At 41.8% G+C, this 26,135-nt stretch overlaps 1 protein-coding gene across 6 annotated transcripts in view; it reads right to left on the bottom strand.

Moving 5' to 3' along the window:
* Positions 1 to 26,135, bottom strand: part of MIPOL1 (mirror-image polydactyly 1) — a 286,508-nt gene that overhangs the window by 136,946 nt on the left and 123,427 nt on the right. For all 6 annotated transcript variants that reach the window (XM_077323149.1, XM_077323147.1, XM_077323144.1 and 3 more), the window contains 3 exons: positions 18,396 to 18,525; positions 9,765 to 9,798; positions 9,335 to 9,505 (listed from right to left, as the gene is read on the bottom strand). In XM_077323149.1, the coding sequence (XP_077179264.1) occupies positions 9,335 to 9,505; positions 9,765 to 9,798; positions 18,396 to 18,525 (335 nt within the window). The remainder of the gene's footprint in view (positions 1 to 9,334; positions 9,506 to 9,764; positions 9,799 to 18,395; positions 18,526 to 26,135) is intronic.

Genomic DNA, 26,135 nt, shown 5'->3' with positions numbered 1-26,135 from the left:
ACCACAACTAAAGAGAAACTGGAGCGTGTCCAAAGGAAGGCTATGAAGATGGAGAGGGATTTGGAGACCAAGTCATATGAGGAAAGGCTGAGGGTCTGTTTAGCCTGAAGACCCTCCGTCGCCAGTTGGATCGAGGCGGGTCGGCACTGCTGATATTATTAGACCTCTCAGCAGCATTCGACACAGTCGATCACGAGCTTCTAGCTTGACGCCTCATCGATGCTGGAATACAAGGGACAGCCCTTCAGTGGCTGATCTCCTTCCTCCAGGATCGTGGACAGAGGGTTGCAATAGGAGAGAAAACATCAGGCCGCCGGCAACTTACTTGTGGAGTCCCACAAGGAGCGGTCCTCTCTCCTATCCTATTCAACATCTTCATGCGCCCTCTCGCACAGCTGGTACGGAAGTTTGGGCTGGGTTGCCATCAATATGCAGATGACACCCAGCTCTTCCTCCTGATGGATGGCCGCCCTGACTCTCCCCCAGAAGCATTAGCCAGCTGCCTGGAAGCAGTGACGAGATGGCTCAAGCAAAGTCGTCTGAAGCTCAATCCTTCAAAGACGGAGGTCCTGTGGCTAGGTAGGAAGGGCCCATGTGAGGAAGCACGCCTGCCTACCCTGGATGGCGTGCAGCTCTCTACGGCTCACTCCGCCAGGAACCTAGGCGTGATTCTGGACGCCTCCCTCACAATGGAGGCCCAGATCACAAAGGTAGAGCGGCTGGCATTCTACCATCTCCGCCAAGCCAAACTACTAGCGCCCTACCTGGCCCCGGAACACCTAGCCACAGTGATCCATGTGACGGTCACCTCTAGACTGGACTTTTGTAACTCGCTGTACGCAGGCCTGCCCTTAGCCCTGACCCGGAAACTACAACTAGTTCAAAATGCAGCAGCCAGGATCCTCACGGCAACACCGTGGAGGTCCCATATCCGGCCTATTCTCCATCAGCTGCAATGGTTACCAGTTGAATTCCGGATCAGACTAAAGGTTCTGGTAATTACCTTCAAGGCCATATGCGGTCAGGGCCCAGTGTACCTGAGGGACCGCCTCCCCACCTATGCCCCCAAAAGAGCTCTACGCTCTACTGTCTCCAATCAGCTAAGGATCCCTGGCCCTAAATAAGTCCGTCTGGTCTCGACCAGGGCCAGAGCATTCTCTGTTCTGGCCCCTACCTGGTGGAACGAGCTCCCAGAGGAGATCAGGGCCCTGACGGAGCTTAAACAGTTCCGCAGGGCCTGCAAAAGGGAGCTCCTCCACCAGGCATTTGGCCGAGACCAGACGTAATCTACAGCGACCAAGGGCCCCTACAGCGACCAAGGGCTCCCCCCCACCCCCCCTCAGAATTCAATCAATAAGCCACCCCCCTGAGAATCCCATCAACAAGCCCTGGACCTTTTTGTATTACGATTGGTTACTGTTATACTGTGTTGTGTTTGGTTGCAATTGTTGGTTATCGATGTACATGTTCTACAGACTGTTTTATGTATGGTTCTCTGTTATAATGTAAACTGCCCTGAGCCTCCGGGGAGGGCGGTATAGAAGTATGACAAACAAACAAACAAACAAACAAACAAACAAACAAACAAACAAACAAATAAATAAATAAAGTGAAGATGACTAAGAGGTGATATGATAACCATCTTCAAATACTTGAAGGGCTGTCATATAGAAGATGTTTTCTGTTGCCCCAGAGGGTTGGACCAGAACCAATGGGGTGAAATTAATTCAAAAGAATTGTCAGCTAAACATCCAGAAGACATTCCTGACAGAGTGATTCCTCAGTGGAACAGGTTTCCTTGGGAGGTAGTAAGTTCTCCTTCTTTGGAAGTTTTTGAGCAGAGGCTAGATAGTCATCTGACAGAAATGCTGATTTTATGAACTTAGGCAAATTGTGAGTGGGTGAGCAGGAAGGAATGTGCCAGTGTTTGTCTCTTGAGACCCTTCCTTGAATACCCAGGGAATTGGGATGGTAGGTGAATTTACTCCAGAAATGTGCCAGTGTTTGTCTCTTATGGCCCTTCCTTGAATACCCAAAGAATTATTAATCACCACTGTGGGATGGTAGGTGAATTTCCTCCAGGCCATGCTGGATTCTATAGATTTTTTTTTGGGGGGGGGAGGATCATTTGGTCATGAAATTGGGGCCACTGTGGGTAGGCAGTGACCAGGGGTTGGACTAGATGACCTTGATGTACCTTCCAACTCTGATTCTATTATTCTGTGTATTTAATGATTCATGTGCACAAAATAATGCACCTGTCCTGATAGGTAAGAAAGCATGATGTACACATTAAGGTTTCCATACACAAACTATCACAATATCAAGGACTACCACATTAACCTTAAGATTTCCTTAGTGTCATTTTTGAGAAAATGTCTGGTAGATAACCTTAATTACCTGCGGCTTCCAGTAACATTGAGGTTGGCATTTTAATTTTAGAGAGTATTTCCCTTTCACCTTCATTCCACTTTAAGGGCAGGTATGACTCACTAGGATATCAGACAAGGAGGGGTTTTTCTAAGGAAATATCTTTGAGCTGTTCTACTGCATTCACTCCTCCCATGCCTACTGAATAGCCCTTGCTCCATATTCTCCAATACCAGGAAACTATCAGCAGAATAAGGAGAGATATTGCTTATGCTGTAAAGTTGGGGTGGGGGCTTAGACAGTTGTCAGAGAGGTTGTAAAACAGATCAGGGTGCAAGCAGCCAATTACTTACACCTCTGTATTTCTGTTCCATTCTAAGTGCTGAGTGTTGGAAAAACCTGGGGGTGGATTAAAACTATACAGCTAGACCCAAAGGGGACTTCTAGATCTTTTCAGAGCTAAAATATACAGAGAAACATTGGTTAAAAACTAATTTCATTTGATGAAAAGGCTCCATTTGTTTTTGGGAGGGGAATGCTCCAAATATGAAGAAAAATAAATTCCACAAACTAAAACTTCAGGATTTATTTTATGATAGATCTCTTGTGATAGCCTTGTGACAGCCAGCATGGTGTAGTGATTAAAGTGCCTGACTAGGACCTGGGAGATCCACTTGTGAAGATAAAATGGAGGGGAGGAGGACGAGGATGTAAGCCACTTTGTGTCACCATTCGTAAGAAATGCAGGATATAAATGAAGTCAGTAAATAAAGAAGCAAACAAAATGACATCTCAGGTTGAGAGGTTCTGGTGGTTTTCTAAGCTGTGCAGTTTTTCTTGCCCCTGAGCACAGCAGCTGCCCCTCCCATTGTTTGCCAATAATCTAAAGTCTGGAATTGTACAAAAGCACAATAATTAAGTATAGGCCTCAAGGGCAAAAGCCAACGGACTCTTGGCCCTCAGCCTTCAACCCCCCCCCCCCCCCGTGAGCTGTGCTGGCAGAATCAGCATCAGCTTGGGCTATATTCCACTGCCCTCCCGGAAGATTGTCCCTAGTGCCCATTTGTATGTATATTCTTAAATGGGGGGAAGGATCACTATATTTTGTAAGCACCTTGCTTTGAGTCTCTACAATTGAAGAAAAGCACAGAGTATAAGTGTTTAAATAGGTCTCTTGTAGAAGATGTGCCTCATTATGTGCTCTGTTCATATTTGTTTATATATGTCCTGTGAAAACTATTAATACTTTGCTTCCATTGGCAAGCTGACAATGGAAATACAAATTACAATCACAATGAAAAAAATACACATTATAGAAGCAACGTTCAGCATTTAGCAGTATGCCCAATAACAACAACAAAATGGGACGTGGTGCCCAGACAGGCTAATGAAAATAAAAATGTCAGCTAATAGCAGGCCTCATTAACATAGCACACAGTCCGTGGGAAAAAAGTTCATGCCTGTGGAAGCTTTTCTTTGCATCCTCAACCATTTATAAATGCATTTACTGCCCATGCCAGCCCATGCAAGCACAACAATGGCACACCTGCCCAGGACATGAAATGCTGGTGTGTTAATCTACAAATTATACATCAGATAAGTATAATTAATAGTGACAGAGCAGAGGGTCTGAGTTGCCTTTAAATATACAGACATTTATTACATACTAATTCAGTGTTGTGAACTAGTAACTAAAAGTTACTAGATTTTCCCAGACCTTTTCTGATTTCAGATTTTAACAGTATTGTGCTAACATTTCATAATATTTAATAATTTTCAAGTATAATAAGGTTGTTATAACAGCCTTGTATCCTTTCACCAATGAAACACAGATTCCTAAATCCAGGTGAAGCAGCCTCTAATTCTCCCCCTCCCCAATTTTAAAGAAAAATCCCTTGCTGCACCTCACAGGTGTAGCCATTCAATGAGAAATGCTCACTCGCCTGTAGCGAGAATGCTTGAATGCTTTCTGAATTACAGAAAAACAGTGATTTCTTGGCCTCTCCTTGGGAAACTAAGCTCGTAGAAAAGTTTGCTCTGAAACTGACCCACAAGCCTAATTGATCTTCTACTGGTCACCAGTGACCTGCTTTATCTGACAAGTTGGCCTGTCAACTACAGGGCGTCTAAGCCTTTGTTCTCTCCACAGCAGCTCTCTTGCCAAAGTGGTGCCACAAACAGGCGAAGAGGGCCTTGAGCTTGTTTCAGATGAGCTATTGGGTGAGTGCCAATTTTGTTCATGAACAGCCATAAGCATGTTCCTGCAAAGCAGGATGTGATCAAACTATTCAGAGCTGGAAAACCAGGTTTGCTTGCCAATTACGTTATTGCTTCAGTGCAGAGTATTAAACAGACAGCGCCACACCGGCCATGAAACCATTGTTTCCCTTTAACAACAGATTCTACATCTTCGGCCCTTTGGCTGTATTGTGCCATAATTACCGGTAAAAAAGCCACAGGCTGCTGAAGGAAGGACACCTAAGTAAAAGCATTTAGAGCCCCGGGAGTGAAAATATTCATTACCTTGCCTCCACAAAAGGTAAGAGAAAGCTAGCTGTCCCTTCCTCAGTTACCTACTTTCAGCTGCCAAACTCCTTTCACGTTAACATTCCTGTCCAGAAGGTGTAAATGGCAAAGGGCCAGCAGCTGCTTTAAGATACTTCATCATACTGCCCACTGCTGGCAAATAATTTTCTTTAAAACGTTAGCCGTTAATGTTCACATTTAATTAGAGAGAGTGCTCAACTTCCAATTCTTTATTAGTGTACAGCATTAAAAACGAGGCCGTGGGTTCTTTATATTCACTTTCATTCTTTTTGGTGTCTTTGTGTTGCTGTTTCTGTTACAAGGAATAAAGCCATAAAGAAAGTTGCATGAGATAACTTAAGATGTCTTTGCTAACAGATGCCTTGGCAGTGGAAAGGAAACGGCTGACAGTTTCTTTTTAGGGGCCTGAGTGTTAGAAGAGAGACTGTTGTCAATATTTAGCTATGCTCTTAGTTGTTTGTTGTTTTATTCACTTGAAAAAACATACAAAAAGTAGTATCAAATATTTGAGTTTAAATACCATTTTATTTGTTTTTGCACTTACAAAAAGTAGCTTGCATATTTGCTAAGCAAACTACTAAATGATCTCAGATTACATACACATCTACCATTCAACTCAGTGATGATGATAATGACCATCATTCTGTGAAGTCACCGTGGTTACATTAAAATCTCATACGCACATATAGCTGCCTTGGGGCTCTGTGAGAACTTTCACCACCCTCTCACCTGCTGTGGAAATTTTTCAACAGAGCAAAGTTCAAATAAAATTAGGACTTAAGATATGCAAGTGTATGTGTATGCTCATAGGGCCTAATTAACATCTAACAGTGATGGAATCCCAAACTACATTTTAAAGACTAACTAAAATGCCCACCACTAAACTATAACTCTATATTCACAGATAACAAACAATTATTATGCAGTTATCATCAAAGATTATTACTTATTGTCTGTGGAAACCAATTTCCTTCTAACAGTCAACAGGCACTTCGATACTAGAAGAGTTGAGGTTGGGTATAAGAGGTCTATCCAAGGCACAGGTGTATGATAGCCTTTATTACTACATTTTTCCTATGAACCTCAAAAGTACTGGAACTACAGATGCCAGCAGAACCCTGTGACAGCCTCAACCAACATCATGTGATTCAGCAGCCATGTTGCTGGCAGCTACCACAGAGCCTAAGAACCAGTACCTAAAATGAACAATATTATAAGTAACGTATGTTAACTTGTCAGATGTCATGCAACAATCTTAGGAAGGCTACCAAAGGAAATTATGTTTAAACATCGGATTTTATTTAAAGGCACAGCATATGTGAGCCTCCTTCAAACACCTAACACAGTGGTTCTCCACCGTCCTAATGCTGCAACCCCTACAGCAGGGGTGGTGGCGGCACATGCACACATGCATGATGCTGCTGCTGCTCCTGCTCGCCACGGTGCTGGCTTCCTCCGCGGCTTCCATGAGCTCCGAGGCAGTGCGAAGGAGGCCAGCACCATGCGGCGGCCGCCCCTCAGGAAAGGACCAAACAACCCTTTGAGGGGTTGCGACCCCCATGTTGAGAACCACTGATCTGACATGTTTATGCTTCCACAGGCAAGTACTACCGATATGCATATTAAAAAAAACAAAAACAAATGAGACTATCAATACAACCCTGCTCTAAAGCCATTGGTTTCAATGGATCTTCACGGTATAAGTCTGCATAAGAGCAAACTCTACGTCTGTGCTCCATTATCACCCTCTATCCTTGAGCAAAGCTTATCTCTCAAATGCTGCAAGTAAGGGGGTGCAGATTTTCTTCTTGGAGGAATAAATGTCAGGGCCAGAAACTGTTTTCTGCCGCTAAGGATAGCAGTCCTCAACACAATATAGCCAGTTCAAACTCAGTACCCTACAAGAGAATCAGCATAATGAAGAGCATGCCCTTTAAACATAGGTTTCATTTTTTTTCTTAAGTCAAGGTGTAAATCACTCTTTCCATTTTTCTCAGGTAATCTACAGGGCAGCTAAAGTTATCATCATATGTCAAAAGTATCTCAAGATCAATCAAGGCAGAAATGGAAACCAAAGCAAGTTTATATCTATACATTTATCTAATAGCTAGTTTTTGAGAGTCCCTGTGCTAGGAACACAAATAGTGTGACTTTGTACAATTGAGAAATCAATAAAGTGCATCTCACTCTGTAATAGAATGTGTATCAACTAGACTAGTACTGCTGGGAATCAAATATTTGTAGTGCACTACAGTTAAGATAAAAGTAGCATTTTATAGTCCACACTATCTCCTTGAAACTTGACCCATATGCTGCACTGACATTGGTATAAGGTAGGTGCCAGGAGCAACAGACCCAAGCAAGCAGAGCTGAAATCCACAACTTAAAGACAAGCTATACAATTCTCTGCAGAATTATTCCACAGCCCATTAGAGAACACACTGTGATAGAAATGCCAAACAAATCAAAATTGCCACAAACCAAACAGAAAAATCCCCTCTTCGTTTGCTGATGTCTTCTTGCTTGGTTTCAATGTTCTGTTTTAAAAATAAGGTATGTAAGAAAAAAGATTCCAAAAATGCTGTGGGTGCTTCCCAACAAAAAACATTTTCTACATTTAAAAATGTTATACGCCCAGTTCTGACCAGCAAACTACAGCCACGTAAAGAAAGTAATAACAAGACTTTCAAACTGGTAGCTGATTTTTGTAATGATAAATGTCTATTGTTGCATAATGTATTTTATCTCTCAATCATGTAAAACTTGCAAGGTAGCCTAGAAATAAGTATCAGTCAGGTAACAGTGTCTCCATAGTACAGGATATGAACTCGCATGAATTACAAGCATTCAGATTTCTACCCCTTCCTAATTCTCTGGCCTCCATGAAAACCACTGCTGAGGGCAAAGGACTCTCCATAACAAATAGGACATGGATAGGGTTGCCAGCCTCCAGGTGATCTTCTGCTATTACAACTGACCTCCAGATGACCAAGATCAGTTTTCCTGGAGAAGATGGTGGATTCAAAGAGTGGACTTTATGGCATTGTTACCTGCTGAGGTCCCTCTCCTCCCTAAACACCACCCTTCCCATGTTCTGTCCTCAAAAGTTCCAGGGATTTCTCATCCCAGATCCGGCAGTCCTTGACATGCAGCACAGGGAGCTAAAGTACAGCTGGGGAACTGGATACCATAGGTTGTCCTTTCAAATAAGACTTTGTAGTATCCCAAGCAAACTTTCCAGAATGTTTTTTGATGGGACTGTCAAAAAAACCACTCAAAATCTTTAACACACAACATATGCCATGTGAACAGAAGTGCCTTGCATTCACATTCTGGGAAACTGGGGACAAACATAAAGGATTTAGATTAATTTAAAACAGCGGTCCACAACCTTTTTCAGGTTGTGGCCCGTTGCCAAGGGGTGGTATGTCAATCTACATGCGCGGACTTGCTGTCAAAAATATATACTCTTAGATATTCTTTAAGCCATTTTATGAGCCTCTTGTGGCGCAGAGTGGTAAGGCAGCGACATGCTGTTTCAAGCTGTCTGCCCATGAGGTTGGGAGTTCGATCCCAGCAGCCGGCTCAAGGTTGACTCAGCCTTCCATCCTTCCGAGGTCGGTAAAATGAGTACCCAGCTTGCTGGGGGGTAAATGGTAATGACTGGGGAAGGCACTGGCAAACCACCCCGTATTGAGTCTGCCATGAAAACGCTAGAGGGCGTCACCCCAAGGGTCAGACATGACCTGGTGCTTGCACAGGGGATACCTTTACCTTTACCTTTAAGCCATTTTATAATCTTCCGATAAGCCACAAGTGTGCTGCCATTTCTAGATTCTATCAGTTTCTTTTCCCATTCTCTACCTCTGTTGCTTTTTTGGAAAATGAGGAACTTTTCTGGAAAATAAAATACTTTAACCTAAAGGATCACATTTAAATTGTTATTCCCTATAACCATCAGAATCTCAGTGACATCTGAACCCAACTAGCCTAATACTTACTTCTACACGTAGTGGCAGTTTTCTAATCCCCTCCCTCCCAGCATGTGTTACTTTACATCTTCTGCTGGTCTTCATTGCATGCGTTATGTCTTCTACCTTAAAATTATCAAGGTAATCTTACATTTTAATCTTATCCATCAAGTGTCTGGGAGTTTCCCCCTCTCCCAAGTTTTAATAATACAACACCAGTATATTTCCCAATACTGTGGTATTATACAACATAATACTATAATCATTTTGAAAAGTGGCTTTATATATTGTTGCTTCTCTGCAATAATTCCTAGGATAGTTTTGTGTGTGTGAAAGTTTTCAAAAAAGCGCCATGTTCAATGGGAAAACAATTCATTTCCCAGTAGAGAAGAGAACGGGAAGGGAGTATGTGCCAGTGAAGTTTTTATAATATAACATGGACTTACTTGAGCCAAAGCAGCATCTCGTTCTTCTATGACTGCATTCATTTCTTCAGCCATTATTTTCTTTTTGCGTTCCTGAGTCCTATATATTCGATCGACAATTACAGCTCCAGTCCTCCGTATAGCCATCCCAGAGTCTGCATTGTTTATTCTGTTCAGTAATTCCTGTAATGTCTACCAACAGCATTATATGTTAGTCAGACAAGAAGTTTTAATATATTTTATTTAATATAGGGTTTTAATTAATAGGCACATGTGAATTGTAAATTGACTGAGTGAAGTTATTGAATTTTCATACTGCGACAAAGATGTACATTATTAGTGTGTCAATTCTTCTTTTTCCCACATCTTAGTTCCTGAAACCCACTCAATTGAACTTAAGCCTCTAAGATATAAGACTGACATCAAGAAATCTCCTCAGAGAATGGCTTACCATGTCATTTTCTTCAGGGTTAATATTTTCTAGCCTAGAAAAAAGGGACACAGAAAGCCTGATCAGTAGCATTTCCTTAGTGCAGCAAAATGAGTTCGCTTTTTAAATCTTTAGAACCTCAAGTAATTTCATTCTAGTAGTCTTTAGAGTCAACCATGACACTGAACATATTAAAGTGCCACCTGCTCGATTCCATCTTTCAATAATGCTCCATATCTTCAGTACCGACTTCAGAATGTTAAGTTATTAATGTTTACTACTATATATGACTACAAGGATCAATTGTTCATATGTGCTTAGATGAAGAAAGTTCCCCAGTGACCGGAGAGCACATACTCTCATTTATTTATTTATTTCTGGACTTACAAATTTCATCTGAAATTATGTATTTTAGTTTTAGTTTGTTGCATCCCTAAATGAATGAACACACCAGCACTCCAATTATAAACATATTTACTTGGAAGGAAGTGTTGCTGCCTTCAATGGAGCTTATTTCCAAGTAAGCTTGGTTAGCTTTGTGCTTATGAGTCGATGGAAAGTGTTAGGAGGATGGACTTACCAAACACCACTTCTAATTCTGAACAGAAGTTCAGAAAATTAGATAAAACTTTAATTGAAAGTTCTTCCAGTTTCCCCCTAGAAGATTTCTGTGTTAACTAAGCCATTGGGGTCCCCATCCCTCAATTCTGAAACAACCACCTTGCGGATTTTTATGAAATTGTGATTCTTGTAGAAATTTACAGAATATTTATGATAGAACTATAAATGTATTAATTAATATTGCTCTAACTCTGTATCAGCGATCATCATTACTTAGAAACTCTAATAAAAAGTTAACTGAGTTTAAAACATAGGTTAATGTCTTTTGAAATGTAGAAAGCGATTCATAACTGAGATTAACTAATAATTATGTTGCTAACCATTAGTTGGCTTTCAAAAAATATCCAAGAAATTTCCTTGCACCATTTGCAGTTCTATCTTTTGATTGTAACTCCTTTTACTAAATTTGAAGAGACTCTTTAAAATTTTCCAGTCTTTTGGAACAGGTGCATCATATGAGGGTGATGTAGGAAAGGACCTTGGAAATACATGTGCTTTAGCTCTCTGTATTCAATACCCTGCATACTGTTTTAACAAAAAAAGATTTGAGAGTAAGGAAGACATCCCCCACTAAGCTAATTAAGAGGAGGTTAAATAACCTATACAACAGAAACTTCACTGTAACTTTTTCCAGTGACACCTGCTGACACTGAAATATACAAAGGGATTACACAGTTGAAGAAACTATAAACAGAAATATACTGTGCAATGGGCAATTGTTTTTTGCTTCCCCCCCCAAAAAAGGAAATCTATTGCTTGTAGAGGAATTCTCAAAGGAATCAGAAAATAATTTAAGAGTTCACAAAAGAAGATGTTTTGACTCGAAATGGATCCTTTTCAATTCACAATAGTCTCTCTCAAAGATACTCACACCCTCAAATATGGTGTGATATGTTTCTTGTGATATGTTTCAATAAGAGATCACACCTTCAATTTTGGTGTGTTTAATATCATCACAACGCATAGTATGTCAAAATGACTCTGAGTAATCATTAAAGTCACTTACAGCAGGGGTAGTCAACCTGTGGTCCTCCAGATGTTCATGGACTACAATTCCCATGAGCCCCTGCCAGTGGTTGCTGGTTCTCTCCCTCTCGGTGCTCTCTCCCACATTATTTAACATCTTTATGCGCCCTCTGGCTCAACTGGTACGGAGTTATGGGCTGGGTTGTCATCAGTATGCTTATGACACTCAGCTCTTTCTCCTCATGGATGGCCACCCAGACTCCCCCCCAGATCCATTTGCCAGATGCTTGGAAGCCATAGCTGGATGGCTCGAGCAGAGTCGCCTGAAACTCAACCTCTCCAAGATGGAGGTCCTGTGGTTGGGCCGTAAGGGAGCAGATCAGGAAGCGCATTTACCCTCTCTGGCTGGAACGCAACTTAATATCGCGTCTCAGGTCAGGAATCTGGGGGTAACCATTAATGCCTCATTAACACTCGAGGTACAGGTTAAGCAGATAGCTGGCCAGGCATTTTTCCACCTTCGCCAGGCCCCTCTACTAGTGCCCTATCTGTCCTCTGAACACCTAGCCACAGTGATCCATGCGACGGCCACCTCCAGACTAGATTTCTGTAACTCGCTCTACACTGGCCTGCCTCTAGGCTTGATCTGGAAACTGCAACTAGTCCAAAATGTGGCTGCTAGGGTCCTCACAGCTACACCATGGAGGACCCATATCTAGCCAGTCCTGAGGCAGCTGCATTCCGCAGGGCCTGTAAAACGGAGCTCTTCCGCCAGGCCTATGGTGAGGCTGGGCGGTGAGGAGGATCAGACCCCCCCCATGAAATCTGGTGGTAGTGAGTAAGCACTAGTTCCCTCCACCTCCCTGAGGTGGCGGAGACTCGATGATTAGTATTGCCATCTATTGCTGTTATTGCTGTTATTGTTTAATGGGTTATTGTAATTTTATGTGATTGTTATGGATTTTAAGGGAGGGGTTTTTATGTGAGCCGCCTCGAGCCTTCGGGGGGAGGCGAGATATATAATAATAATAATAATAATAATAATAATAATAATAATAATAATAATAATAATAATAGTCCATGAAAATCTGGAGGACCACAGGTTGACTACCCCTGACTTAAAGCAATTTGAGTCATGACTGTGTGATCTGTAGATAGTGTTCTTTGAGTTGTTGGCTTCTACCAGTGATGGAACGATCAGTATTATAGTTCACACCTTTTTGTCTTTTATCTTCACAGTTTGACAGATATGGTACTTTAACTCTGAACAAGAATGACAGTAGGACTGGGGTGTGGCTAAAGATGTCGTCCTGAGAGGGTGGCAGGGCATCTGCTCTGCTATCTCTGAAGCCTGACAGGGGTCAATTGTGCAAGCAATTGGCAGAAAAGAGGAGGGGTACGCAAACCCCACCTCACCTTTCTACCCAGGAAGTTCTTGGGGCCGTCTCCAATCCTTTAGGGAGTGTATCTCCCTGGATTATAGGCTGTCAGCGTTCCAGGTCCAGAGGACGACTGCCATTTTCTACCTCGGACTTTCTTTTCTTTCTTTAATCTTAAAGTATCTGCTTCAACCCTACATGATGATTTACTACAAATGAACGCTTTGAACTGAGGGGAGGACATCGGCTGAGTTCCAAAACATCATTTACTGCAAGTATCTCTCGTTTTTTTTTTCTTCGTCTTTCTTCCTGCATCAAAGCCTTTTGTTTCCCCCCTCCTCTTACTCTGCTCTGCCTGAAGCCACCTCGTTAAGAGGCAGGCTAATTCTCCTAACTAAGCAGAAGAAGGACTCAAATCAACTCGAATTAATTGGCAAAAGCTCTCATTGTAATTGTTTTGGTTTTCGAAGATAAGAAGATAAGAGCTGTGAATGTGAAAATCTCACGAGAACTCTGTACCTTAACTGACTCTAATACGTCACATGCCTGTGCCGGAACATTAGAGGATAAAACAGAGGACCTCTACTGGCCACTTGTAAAATTGTTTGAGGCCGGGTTTTTTAAAAGTCAAAATCATGTCTATGTTAAAAAGATTGGCTCATCTAATAGAGATACAAACCCAAGATTACAAAGTATTCTTAGATGGATTGATCAAAAATATCTCCAAGGAGATTCAAGATGGCAAGGAAGAAGTCTTCAATAGGAATGATGGATTAATAACAGTGACTGATGACAGCTTTAAACAAGGTGGAAAACCAACAGCAGAAGAGAAATCTGAAATTCATATCTTCAAGGAGATCCAAGATGCCAAGGAAGACGTCTTTAACAGGAATAATGGATCAATAACAGTGGCTGATGACAGCTCTAAACAAGGTGGAAAACCAACAGTAGAAGAGAAATCTGAAATTCTGGAGACGGAAAATGGGATGCCGGAGTTCTGCAGCCCAGATAAGGACACCCTTTTTAAAAAGACATACAGCCATCTCAAAGCAACAGTGTACAAAAATCAATCAAAAGAAATATGGATCTGCAGTGAAAGTAACCGATTTAAAGGATCTCTCTGGGGAAAAAATTGTATTGATACTGGAGTCCAGGAGGTGCAACGGCCTCAAGATTTATCGATGCATACTCTGCGGGAAAGAGTACAACTGCACTTTCTACGCCAAAGGCCTATGGGACAGAATATAATTTTACGGGAACGACAAGATGTAGCAAGCCTCGAGATGAGACCCCCTTAAGAAGACCGAAAGCTCATATTGTCTTATGTTTAATGTTATACTGTATTCTATATTTCCATTTTTATGAAAAAGGGAAAGCAGTGTCTCTTTCTCTCTTGTTTTTTTTTTGTCTCTTTTCTTTTGTAGGCATATAGGTAATATAACCATCAGTGCTGAAAATGTAAAATGGGGTTCTCCCCCCTTATTTTTTCTTTCTTCTATTAGTGTATTGTTCTAGGACTAAAGCCTACACTGACTTGTAGAAAATGTTTAATGTTAAGCTTTCAACTTAAATCTGAAAATATATCTGTTAGGATGGTTCTTAGAATGGGTCAAGCATAAATTGTTTTGTAGATGTATCAGAACCAAGGATAAGGAGAAGCTATAGAAGACTGAAAGCTTATATTGTTTTATGTTTAATGTTAAGCATTTAATCTAAACCTGGAAATCTTATTATTCTCTGTATTAACAACATATACTATATTCTACATTGCTACTTTTATGAAAAAGGGGAAGCAGTGCCTTTTTTCTCTCTTGTTTCTTTTTCTTAGTAGGCATATAGGTAATATAATCGTTAGCGTTGGAAATATAAAATGGGGCTTTCCCCCCTTATTATTATTTTTTATTATTGGTGTATTGTTATAGGGCCAAAGCCCATATTGATCTGTAGAAAATGCAAAGCTCTCAACTTATACCTTTCAGGATGGCTCTTAGAATGGGTCAAGTATAAATGGTTTGTAGATGTATCTGTATTAAGGATAAGGAGAAATTATGAAATCCTTTTGTAATTTTTTTTTTTTGTACATCTTTAAGGCAAAGCCCTACTTTCCTCTCCCTTCATCAGGGTATTGATACAGGGCCAAAACTCATACTGTGCTATAAGAAATGTTTAATGTTAAGCATCTAACTCAAACCTAGAAATATCTGCTAGGATAGCTCTTAGATTGTATAACCTTTCTTTTGTATATCTAAACAGGCCTTTTTTTTTTTCTTTTTTTTTAATGTAGTGGAAATGCGGACGGCTCTTAGACTCATGGCTCTTAGAGTCTTGGGCAAAAGTTTATATCACTGTGGAGTCAATGTGGGGTCGTATATTCTCAAATGATGATTATATTTCTATCTTTATGAAAATAAAAAAAATCATTATAAAAAAAAAAAGAATGACAGTAGGACTCACTGAAACAGAATCTATAACAAATGTTGGATGATATGGTAGTTAATATATTATGAAATTCTCCCTCCACCCCAGTGAATTCTGCAGAAGAAAATATATGCTGTTATTTCAAACAAAGGATTCAATTTAATTTGCTTTTTAAAAATGTTTTTGATTCACAAAGGATGTCGTGTGTGGGGTAAGTACAGGATTTGATTGCACTCCTTAATAACCGATATGTCTGATGGAAAGTGTCTACTGCCACAAAAGACCAATTGATTTTCTATACAGTCAAACGTCTGACCAATAGCCTTGTAAGTCCAAGCATTAAACCCTTGTATCAAATGTCACTCTCCTCTGATTTATTCCTGAATAAAATCTATACTCAAGATCTTTTCTCCTAACATCCACTTTGATTTCTGTCTCAGGAACAAAATTGCTCATGATACAAGAAACCTCCATCAACTGCAAAAACAGTAAGAAATAAATCAAAGATCTGTTAATGATCCATTTTATGTGTAAACCGCCCTGAGATGACCTGTCGTGAGGGGTGGTATAGAAGTCTGAATATAAATAAACAAACAACCAAATATTCCTGTTTCTCAGAGTAGCATAAACATAACCCTCATTCACATGTAATCCAAATGGTGGTGGGGGGGAGAGGTATTACGATGATGCTGTAGTATCACTTTTTGTTTGCACCTGGAGATGATGTCATCATATTGATGTGATGTTCTAGAATTCCCTCTAGAGCCAACATAATAACACAATCTCCATGTTCACACTGGAAGTGACATGCTGTGGGTAACAACTATTTGCAATCTTCAATCCCCTAAAGCTCCTGCTTGTTGCCATTTGAGCACTGTTGTGCATTCATGTACCTCCTGGGGTTTTCCCAGCTTCTCAATGATCTTTTCCAAAACTGCTTTACTTCAGAGTTTTGGGGCACACAGCAATACCTGAATGGCTGCTGTGTGAGAGTAAAGTTTGGGTTTGCCTGGGTTTTGTTTTCATAATGTGAATTGAATATCATTCAATATCATTGCCATTGGTTGCAAGTTGTATTCCGAATTAGGTTCAAGGTTCTGGTTTTGACCTTCAAGGCCATCCGTGGTCTGGGCACAGCATATATGAGGGACCACCTATCGCCCTATGCCCCCTGCAGGGCTTTACGCTCTGCGGGGGCTAACCTACTGGTCATGCCCGGCCCCAAGGAAGCTTGCCTGGCTTCGACCATCAGCTCTCCTCCATCTCCCTTTTAGATGGGGATGTGAATATTTGACAAGATTAGGATGAGTTTTACAGCCATTCTTGATTGATAGGTTTTATTGTGTTAGTTTTTATCGGTTACTGGTTTTTAGGGGATTGTGGGGGTTTTATGTTACCCGCCTCAAGCCTTCGGTGGGAGGCGGGATATATAATAATAATAATAATAATAATAATAATAATAATAATAATAATAATAATAATAATAATAATAATAATAATAATAATAATAATAATGCCATCTGTTTATCAGACTTGCAGAATTCCACTGGCATAGCTCCACAGGAAAGAGGCTAGAGGTTTACTCTTTTTCTTAAAACTGAAAGCAGGGTATTCATAGAACCTAATGTTTGTTATAATGATATTCAATTACTATTTTTTAAAGCCCTAGTTTCCTGGGTGGGACAGGGGATGGGGGACAGTGGCTGCCAGATAGTGGGGCAGAGAACTTATGGGGAAATTTGCTATGTGGAAGCAACTGTAGCAGCAACATGGAAACCTATAGAAGTCTATTCCTATATGAGACCTAGGTTAAAAACTCTCTACATGTGTACACACATTATAGTATACAATTATAATGTGGAAAAAAGGGTGTTATGACAGCCATTAGAAAATATGGCTCTAAGTGCTGAAACAACAGCAACAGTTAGATAGGAATTAAAAATCCTCACTAGGCAGTCAGAACCAAGGATAAGGCTGCTCTGAGCCCCGTAATTGGCCAGCCAGAGTTGGGTGGGAGCTAATATACTGGCTGTGGGCTGGAGGGAACACAGTTCAGTCTGAGACTGGTCAGAGAGAGGTTTGATTCTGATTCTTAGTTGATTAATTCCTCTGAGGAGAAATTCTAGTGAGAAAACAGAGCTCCACACAGTGTTTGAACTGTTTTTGGCAGTAAGGGCAGTTTTTTGGGCAGTAAGAATTTGGGTAGTCAGGTGTTTACTCCCAAATTAGGTCAAAGTGGAAGGAGACTTCTTCTAAGGAAAAGAAGAGGGACCCTTGCCTAGTTAGTAAAGGGAAAACAGGGGTGTATTTCCTAAGAAACACCTGTGTGAAAAAGAACTTCCATTACCTCGGAAGGCAGTGGGAGATTGGTTCATCCAAAAAGGAGTGGTACAAGCTAAGCATGCCCACTTTCTAGTTACCAGAGGCAGTTCAGGAGAACTATATAGACTAAATAAACAATGAAAAACACATGTTTTTGGAATAAACAGAGTAAAGAAACCTTAAGGAAACTTTAACATCTGAAAAACCTGTAATTAAGAACTCGGAGCTGTGAAATAACTGATTTGTATAAAGGAAACTGATTCCTCAATTCCAACTACGCTTTCTATCTTTGTAAATAAAACCTTTAAATCAGTGGTCCCCAACCCGCGGGCCGCGGCCCAGCGCCGGGCCGTGAAGGCCTCGGCGCCGGGCCGCGGATCCTTCTTCCCTCCGCCCCGAAGCAAGAAGCTAGCCAGGCCGTGAGCAAATCGGCCGCCGAAGCGGAAGCTTGCGGACCACTGTTTTAAATAGTTCTGTTGGTAAAAATGCCTCAATGCCATTTTGACAAAGGGTTTTTCTTTTGTTTTGAAGGATGGCTATACCTTCCCAAAAGAATCCAGGTTTGAACAAAGCCAAAAAAATCCAATAATGACAAGGTGGGACAGTGAGCTTCATTATTATAAACAAAGAAAACTATGCTACAAAGTCAAACAGTCTCAGTGGGGGAAACATTTTATTTTGTAGAGAAAATTTACCACAAAGTGGGGAGGTGTGTATAGACGTTATTGCCTAAGGTACTAGCAGAAACAGCAACAGAAGACTTCAGTCTGAATCTTCATTTGTGTCATGGAAGTTTGCTGGGAGATCTTGGGTCATACACTCTGAACCTAACCTATCTCACAAGGTTGTTGTGAGGATAAAATGTACACTGCTTTGGGTCCCTGTTGAGGAAAAAAGGTGGGATCTAGATAAATGAAATGAATAAATATGTCAGAAAATTACATACATCTCAAAAGATTGCTCCAGTAGTTTCATTTGTTTACATGCTTCATCTCTTTCTTCATTAGCCAATTTCAATCTTGCCATTATTGCCTCATCACGTTCCCGTTGAGCAGAATGAATTTCTTCTACTATAGCTGCAATACAGCAAGAATTTAACATATGAACATGATGAATTCCCTTTTGGTACACATCTAATCAAACTGAAGACATGGTATCTTTGCTTTGCAATATCGTTTGGGAACAACTGTTAAACATACTAACCGATGGACACAATCCAAAGAAGGCACATATGATGAACAGATACAAAGAAATGTCCCATACAATAACCCGTTAATATTTCTTTAGAAAATACATATGCTACCTTTCTAGAAACTCAAAATAGCTCACAAGTTCAACCATATAAAATATTAAAAATCATACTAAAATCAGCAATTAAACAAGGAGCTCACCAGAGACATAAAAAGCAGCATAAAACAATATTTACAAACACAATATCTGTAACAGTTTTCACTGTTAAAATATTTGAGCAGGGCTCTGGTGGGCGGAAACTGTCCGGACATCATTTCCAGTCAGTGGGCCCTGCTGACACCCGCCTCCAACAACCCATCGAGGGCATAAGTTATAGTTAAAATATGGCATGTTATACTTAAAACTAGGATTCAGGGTTGGGTTTTTTTGTCCTTCATAAGTATTGTCAACAAAATATAACCATATACTGATTTGGGGGCTACATTTTTCTTTGATAGTTTTTTCCTCCTTGTGCATCCAAGAAAAGATATGTGATTCAGTAGCCACCATAAGAAGCCATAACTCTGTAGATACTAATGATACCCATTCAGTGACTTGGGAGCCACCCATGGCTTTTTGATCCATGGCCATTCTGAGTGTCATTCCTCAATGTGACACCCAACCTATGCACCAGGAAAATAGGCAAGGCTGGCAGGGTTTGTGGTTGGCAGCCTCTCTGACCTATGAGCCTTGTGTCCACTGTTTCCAACAACCCTCCACTCTTCTCTTCACCCTTCACTGTCGTCCCAGTATCTGACCAACAACCCTGGAAAACAGCAAGCTATCTACAACAACTGTTTGATAACATTTTATTACTCTTTTTTGGTTGCCACCTTGCTTTCTTGTGGGTGTCTTGGCAATCTCACACTCTTGCCTGAGTTACTTTGCTTCATGCTGAGAAGAGATCAGGAGAGCTAAGGGCAAAGGACTTTCCTTCACTTAAGTTACTTGAGGGCTGGCTAAGGGTCAAAAGTGCACAGCGGTCTTAATTGAGTACTATTAAATAGATGACTATGATATGTTTAATTTACAAAGATTTATTATGATTGTATGTGTGGGTTTTGTGGGATGGTATGCAATGCATGTAGTAGCCATGTGGCTCTTTAGATTGATGGCAACTGTGAATGTGGCTCACCATAAATCATGCTGTGAGTAGAACCAGTTTAGGGGCTCAATTGGTTCAACCTGAACATATAAATCAATCTGGGTTTGCAGTCAAAAGTTTTAACATTAAATACTTACTCTGACTGGATAAAAATTAAAGTGGAAATGTCGAACTCATTTGTTATGAAGAGTGGATCTGACATAAATGTCAGACCAAGCCATGTGTGCCATAAAATATAATGCCAGATACTGGAGGTATTAATTTTATAAATGACACAGGCAAACCCAATTAACAATATTATTTTCTACTCCATATACAAACAAAAAGTAATTGATTCCTAGGAGTGAAAGCAACTGATTTACTGGGGAATCCACAACTCCCCCAATAAATGTATTGAATCATATGCAAGCCTAGTTTTTCCCCCAAGGGATAGCATATAAAATAGTCACTTTTTGTAGACTCAGACAAACCTTTATTGGCATACAGCACTTTTTGTAAATTAATATCACATCTCTTTCTCCACATTCGCTGCCATTTTCCCCCCCCCCCGCACACTATTTTACCTCAGCCTCATAGTTCTGCCCCCTAGCAGTTTCCTTTCTATTTTTAAAGCTTCGATTATACACCTCACTGCATGTGTCCCCTTCCCCCCTCCTGCCTTATCTTCCTTGTACCAGTTCCTTGTGGGCCAGATAAGAGCCCTGGATAGGCAGGTTCCGATCCCCAGGCCATATATTTGACACCCCTGATTAAGTGGATGATCTTGGGATGGCCTCTCACTTCCTCCCTCTTTCAGCCAAACATAACTTAAAAAACTGCTGTGGATGTAAAAATTAAGTGAACCATACATACCACCATGAGTTCCCTGGAGTAAGGGTGGGAATAATGAACAGATGGATAGAATCAGGTGGGTAGCCAGGATGGCCGGAAGCAACAGAACAAAGTTTGAGTTCAATGGCACCTTTAAGACCAACAAAATTTAATTCCGGATATAAGCTTTCATGTGCCTATACATTTCTTCCATTGCAATGGAGGGAAGTCCCTGCTGTCTATTCCCAGTCTAGACCAGCACATAGTACAGGATCCATATTCTAAACCCTGCTAATTTATGAAGGTCATCATTTGCTTAATATCTTTCACCTGAACTTTACACTAAAGTTACCAGAAAAAGTGATCAGAAAGGCGAGACATGCAGTTGTGCGATGGTGGCGGCGGCGCGTCCTGCCTTTCTGGTCACTTTTTCCGGTTCAGTGGCGGGTCCTGCCTTTCTGGTAATTTTTTCCACTGCAGCGGCAGTGCGGTGGCAGCGAGGTGGCGGTGCATCCCACCTTTCTGGTCACTTTTTCCGCTGCCACAGTGGTGGTGCAACAGCACAGCGGCGATGTGGCAGCGGTGCAGCGGCCTCCCTCCCACCCTGTCCAAGGACCTTGGTGGCCATGCCGCACAGTGGGAGGCTCTGCCCCTTCTTTCCTAGCCTGCCCTCCTTCCCTTTCCCCCCGTGGGACTCCCTCGCCTCACCCGGAAGGAAGGGCGGCCACAGGGAAACAAATGGGAGCGGGACAATTTGGCAACTGTCCAGGATGTGAGGCATTTGGGGGGAACCCAGGGCAGTCCTGCCATTTGTGGGGCAGATGGTCACATTACTTTACACAGATATTATAAAAGGAACTGTCATACATGAGCTACTTCAATACAAACATTGCTTTCAAGACTCCAGGGATTGTTGCTATTTTAGTCAGCATTGCTAAGTCTGCACATGGAATTACTTTGCGTATTTTCACACAAACATTCATGGAATAGGGTGCTGGTCATGTAACAAAAATTAGCAGTCCACAAGATATATATTTTAAAATGCAGCACACTAAAAACTCTCCTTTTGGAAATTGTTTGCTTTTAGGTACTTAGAATTCAAATGAATCAACAAATTGGAGGGGATTTGGAAGAAGGTTCACAAATCAGCTAATGAAGACAGCTACAATATTTAAGAAGTAAAGTTTAAGGGGGGGTAGGTACATCAAAGTTTTTCAGAAAAAAGCACTTTTATCCCACAGAATAAGACACGACTGCTTTATAAATGTATAGTAGTACTTAAATCCGCTGTACCTTAAAAACAGCGGGCTCTAGGAGCCCTTGAAGCCCTCTTCCCCCACCTCCCAGATCAGCTTCCCAGCTTCGCGGCCCCCTCCTGGCCCAGCTTCCCGGCTTCGTAGCCAAGGAAGGAACTGGGCTGGCATGTCTGTGACACACCGGCCTAGTTCCTTCCCTGGCCGCAAAGCCCTCTCCCCCCCTCCCGGCCCAGCATCCCAGGGCCTCTGCCAATTGGCCCCGGACTGGCAAGCAGAGGGCCCAATCGGGAGGCAGGGCCAGGGGCCAATCATTGCCCCCCCTTCTGGACAGCGCCCACCCCTACAGGCCTTACTCTTTTATTTATGCAGCTCCCGTGGAGAAGTTTAAAGATATGTAGAATAAATATGAAAATTTCATAAAATGAGAACTGTAGAGGATTATATGTTGTTGTTGTTAGGTGTGAAGTCTTGTCCGACCCATTGCGACCTCATGGACAATGATCCTCCAGGCCTTCCTGTCCTCTACCATTCCCCATAGTCCATTTAAGTTTGCACCTACTGCTTCAGTGACTCCATCCAGCCACCTCATTCTCTTGTCCCCTTCTTCTTTTGCCCTCAATCGCTCCCAGCATTAGGCTCTTCTCCAAGGAGTCCTTCCTTTCATCAGGTGGCCAAAGTATTTGAGTTTCATCTTCAGGATCTGGCTTTCTAAGGGGCAGGCAGAGCTGATCTCCTCTAAGACTGACCGATTTGTTCGTCTTGCAGTCCAAGGGACTCGCAAGAGTCTTCTCCAGCACCAGAGTTCAAAAGCCTCAATTCTTTGACGCTCGGCCTTCCTTATGGTCCAACTTTCACAGCCATACATTGCAACTAGGAAGACCATAGCCTTGACTAGATTCACTTTTGTTGACAGGGTGATGTCCCTGCTTTTTAGGATGCTGTCTAGATTTGCCATAGCTTTCCTCCCCAGGAGCAAGCGTCTTTTAATTTCTTTGCTGCAGTCCCCATCTGCAGTGATCTTGGAGCCCAGGAAAATAAAATCTGTCACTACTTCCATTTCTTCCCCATCTCTTCCCCATCTATTTGCCAGGAGACCACCTCAATAACATATTGGAATGTGTATGATCAGTAGTGTGCATTCTTCAAAAGAATATAAGGAATATCTTACATGAGGTATTGGAAATGATGTGCATTTAGCATAGAATAGGAACTTCCTGGTATTTTTCAAAGTTTTCTACTGTGTTCAGATTGGTTCAACTGGAAACTTCCTGCTCCTGTGAGCATACTTACTCCCTGCTTGCCTACACAATAGGCAACATGAGCAGAACAGGGCAGTTAGACAGGAATCTCTCTTTCCTTCTATACAAAGTTTTTATTTTCTAAATAAAACTACTTTATTCTTTTAAGCAGCCTGATGCTTTACAACTCTTTGCCTATTTAAACTATGTCCATAAGATGACGGAAACAAAATGCTGACTAATTCACAAAAGAGTTGATGATGTTCACACCCAGCACAATTATTTAGGGTAGCTCAATCCCTTACTGCCCTCAAGGAAGGGCATCAGAATGATAGCCAATTGAACATAAGCTGTGAGCCATTTGCGAGCTATTTCACAGATAAAATCTCGATGTTCTGCTGTGACCTTTCCGCAACCATTGATACAGTAAGAGAACTAAAGGCCCTTTGGCTGCTTTTGGAGGGAGTATTTGATGACTTCAGGTGACTCAATGCTGACTAAAGTTGACAGGTTGCTAGTTTCAGTGAGGCCAGCCACATGCCCACTAGATCCCTGCCCCTTGTGGCTACTTAAAATAGCGATGAAAGGATAGGAGGTTGTCTCCAGGAGATAATCAATCTTTTCCTCTCAATGGGAGAATTTCTGGAAGGGCTGAAGGAGGCAGTGGACCTGGCCAACTACCAGCCCATCTTGCATTTTACATTTCCGGGAAAGGTGGTTGAGAGGGCTGCTGTGGGCCAATGAAGCTTCAGTCTTGAATCCATTACAGTCTGGCTTCCAGCCTGGCCATAGGTGCCTCAAGGAACAATTCCCTTCCCAATTCTGTTTAACATTTTTATGTGCCCTCTTGTCCAGCTGGTCTAGGGGTTCAGGTTTGGATACTACCAATATACAGATGTACAGCTGTTCAGATATACCCTTATACACCTTTGACAGGTACCTGAAAGCAGTGACAAGATGGCTCAAGCACAGTCATTTCCAATTTAACCCTTCAAAGAAGGAGGTCCTGTGGCTAGGTCGGAAAGGTCCAAGTGAGGAAGGGACAGGGTTAACTGCCATTCCTAGACAGGGTTCAAATGTTAGTTGCTTCCTCGGCCAGGAACTTGGGTGTGATCTTCAATACTTCCTTATCTATGAAAGTGCAGGACTGAAGAGTAGCATACTTGGTGTTTTTCCACCATTGCCAAGCCAAACTACTAGGGCCCTACTTGGCCCTGTGGAAAACCTAGCCACAGTCATCCATGTGATGGTCACCTCTAAACTGGACTTCTGTAACTCACTCTACAAACTCACCCTTATCCTTGCTCTGGAGATTGCAACTGGTACAGAATGTGGCAGCCAGGATCTTTATGAATACACCCTGGAGGGCATTAGACTTGTTCTCTGACAGCTAAACTGGCTCCCAATTGAATTCTGCATCAAGTTTAAGATTCTGGTACTTACCCACAAGGCCATTTGAGGTCTGGGTCTTGTTTATCTGAGATACTGTCTGTCTATCTATACAACCCGAAAAGCACTCTATTCTACTAATTCTACCCAGTTAATGGTTCCTGGGCCAAGGAGGTATATCTGGCCTGAACCAGGGCCAGGACATCTGTTCTGGCCACTACCTGGTGGAATGAGCTCCCAGAACAAACCTAGTCCCTGCCCGAACTAGCACAGTTTCACAGGGTCTGCAAGATGGAGCTCTTCCACCAGGCTTTGGTTGGAACCAATGACATGGTAACATCTATTGGGTCCTACTCATTTATTATTTATCACTCACTATTTTCATCTACCATAATTATAAGAAGCCCCTACTCACATCCTGGCTCTGAAGAGTATATAGGAAACATCTAAATGGGTTATATTCATTGATTTAATTTGCACTGTCAGCAATTAATATTTTAAAACAGTTTTAATTTATTTTATTGATTGTATTGTTACATTGTTTGAATACTGTCCTGAGCCAACCTTGTGGGGGAGGTCATAAACATCAAATAAATCAAATGAAAAATATGATGGATAACTAAGATGCCATTGTAAAACCTTATGGCTTGACTCAAAATCATGTCTTCGAGCTCTCTCCTGGCACCCTGCCTGAACTTCCACAATTCTGCATGGCCTGTAAAAGGTAGCTCTTCCACCAGGCATTTGCTTGAAGCCGACTGATTTAAAAAAACCACTTTATGTAAACCGCCCAGAGCTGTAGGGATGAGCAGTATAGATAGATAGATAGATAGATAGATAGATAGATAGATAGATAGATAGATAGATAGATAGATAGATAGATAGATAGATAGATAGATAGATAGATAGATAGATAGATAGATAGATAGATAGATAGATAGATAGATAGATAGATAGATAAAGGTAGTTCGATCTTGATCAGGGCCGCCAAAATGCCAGGAAATTAGATTTGAGTTGCGAAGCATTAGCAAGCTTTTTTGCAGATAAAGTCTTGTCCCTCTGCCAAGACCTTCCTGCTACACTTGATACAGAATGTGAATTGGGAGCTATCGTGGGGGGTGTTGTTTGATGGCTTCAGATGGCTCTCTTTAAGTTGCAGGGATCAGTGAGGGCAACGACTTGCCACTTTGATCCCTGTCTGTCATAGTTATTCAAATTGGGTGGCCACTGGATAGGAGGTTCCTTGAGGGTCATTGTCAACCTCTCCCTGACATTGGAAGAGTTTCCCAAGGGCCTTAAGGAGTCAGTATTACACCTTCTTCTGAAAAAAAAAACATTGCTGGATTGGTGGAACCCTGTCAGCTACTGCCTTGTATTGCATCTTGCATTCCTGGGAAAGGTGGTCAAAAGGGCTGCCACAGACCAGCTCATGGTGTTTGTGGATGAATCTTTGGATCCTGATCCATATCAGTAGGGCTTCCATCCTGGCCATGTGGTAGAGACTGCACTTGTCACCTTAATGAATCATCTCCAGCGTCAGCTGAATTGAGGTGGTTCAGGTATCCTTGTGCTTTTAGACCTATTGGCAGCATCTGAGGTCGATCACAAGTTGTTAACCCACCACCTCACTGGTCTGGGGATTAGGGGCATGGCCTTGA

Source organism: Paroedura picta, chromosome 2 (assembly GCF_049243985.1).
Source record: "Paroedura picta isolate Pp20150507F chromosome 2, Ppicta_v3.0, whole genome shotgun sequence".
Lineage (NCBI taxonomy): Eukaryota > Metazoa > Chordata > Lepidosauria > Squamata > Gekkonidae > Paroedura > Paroedura picta.
The sequence above is the reverse complement of the archived record's forward strand: the minus strand, read 5'-3'. Positions and strand labels throughout refer to the sequence as shown.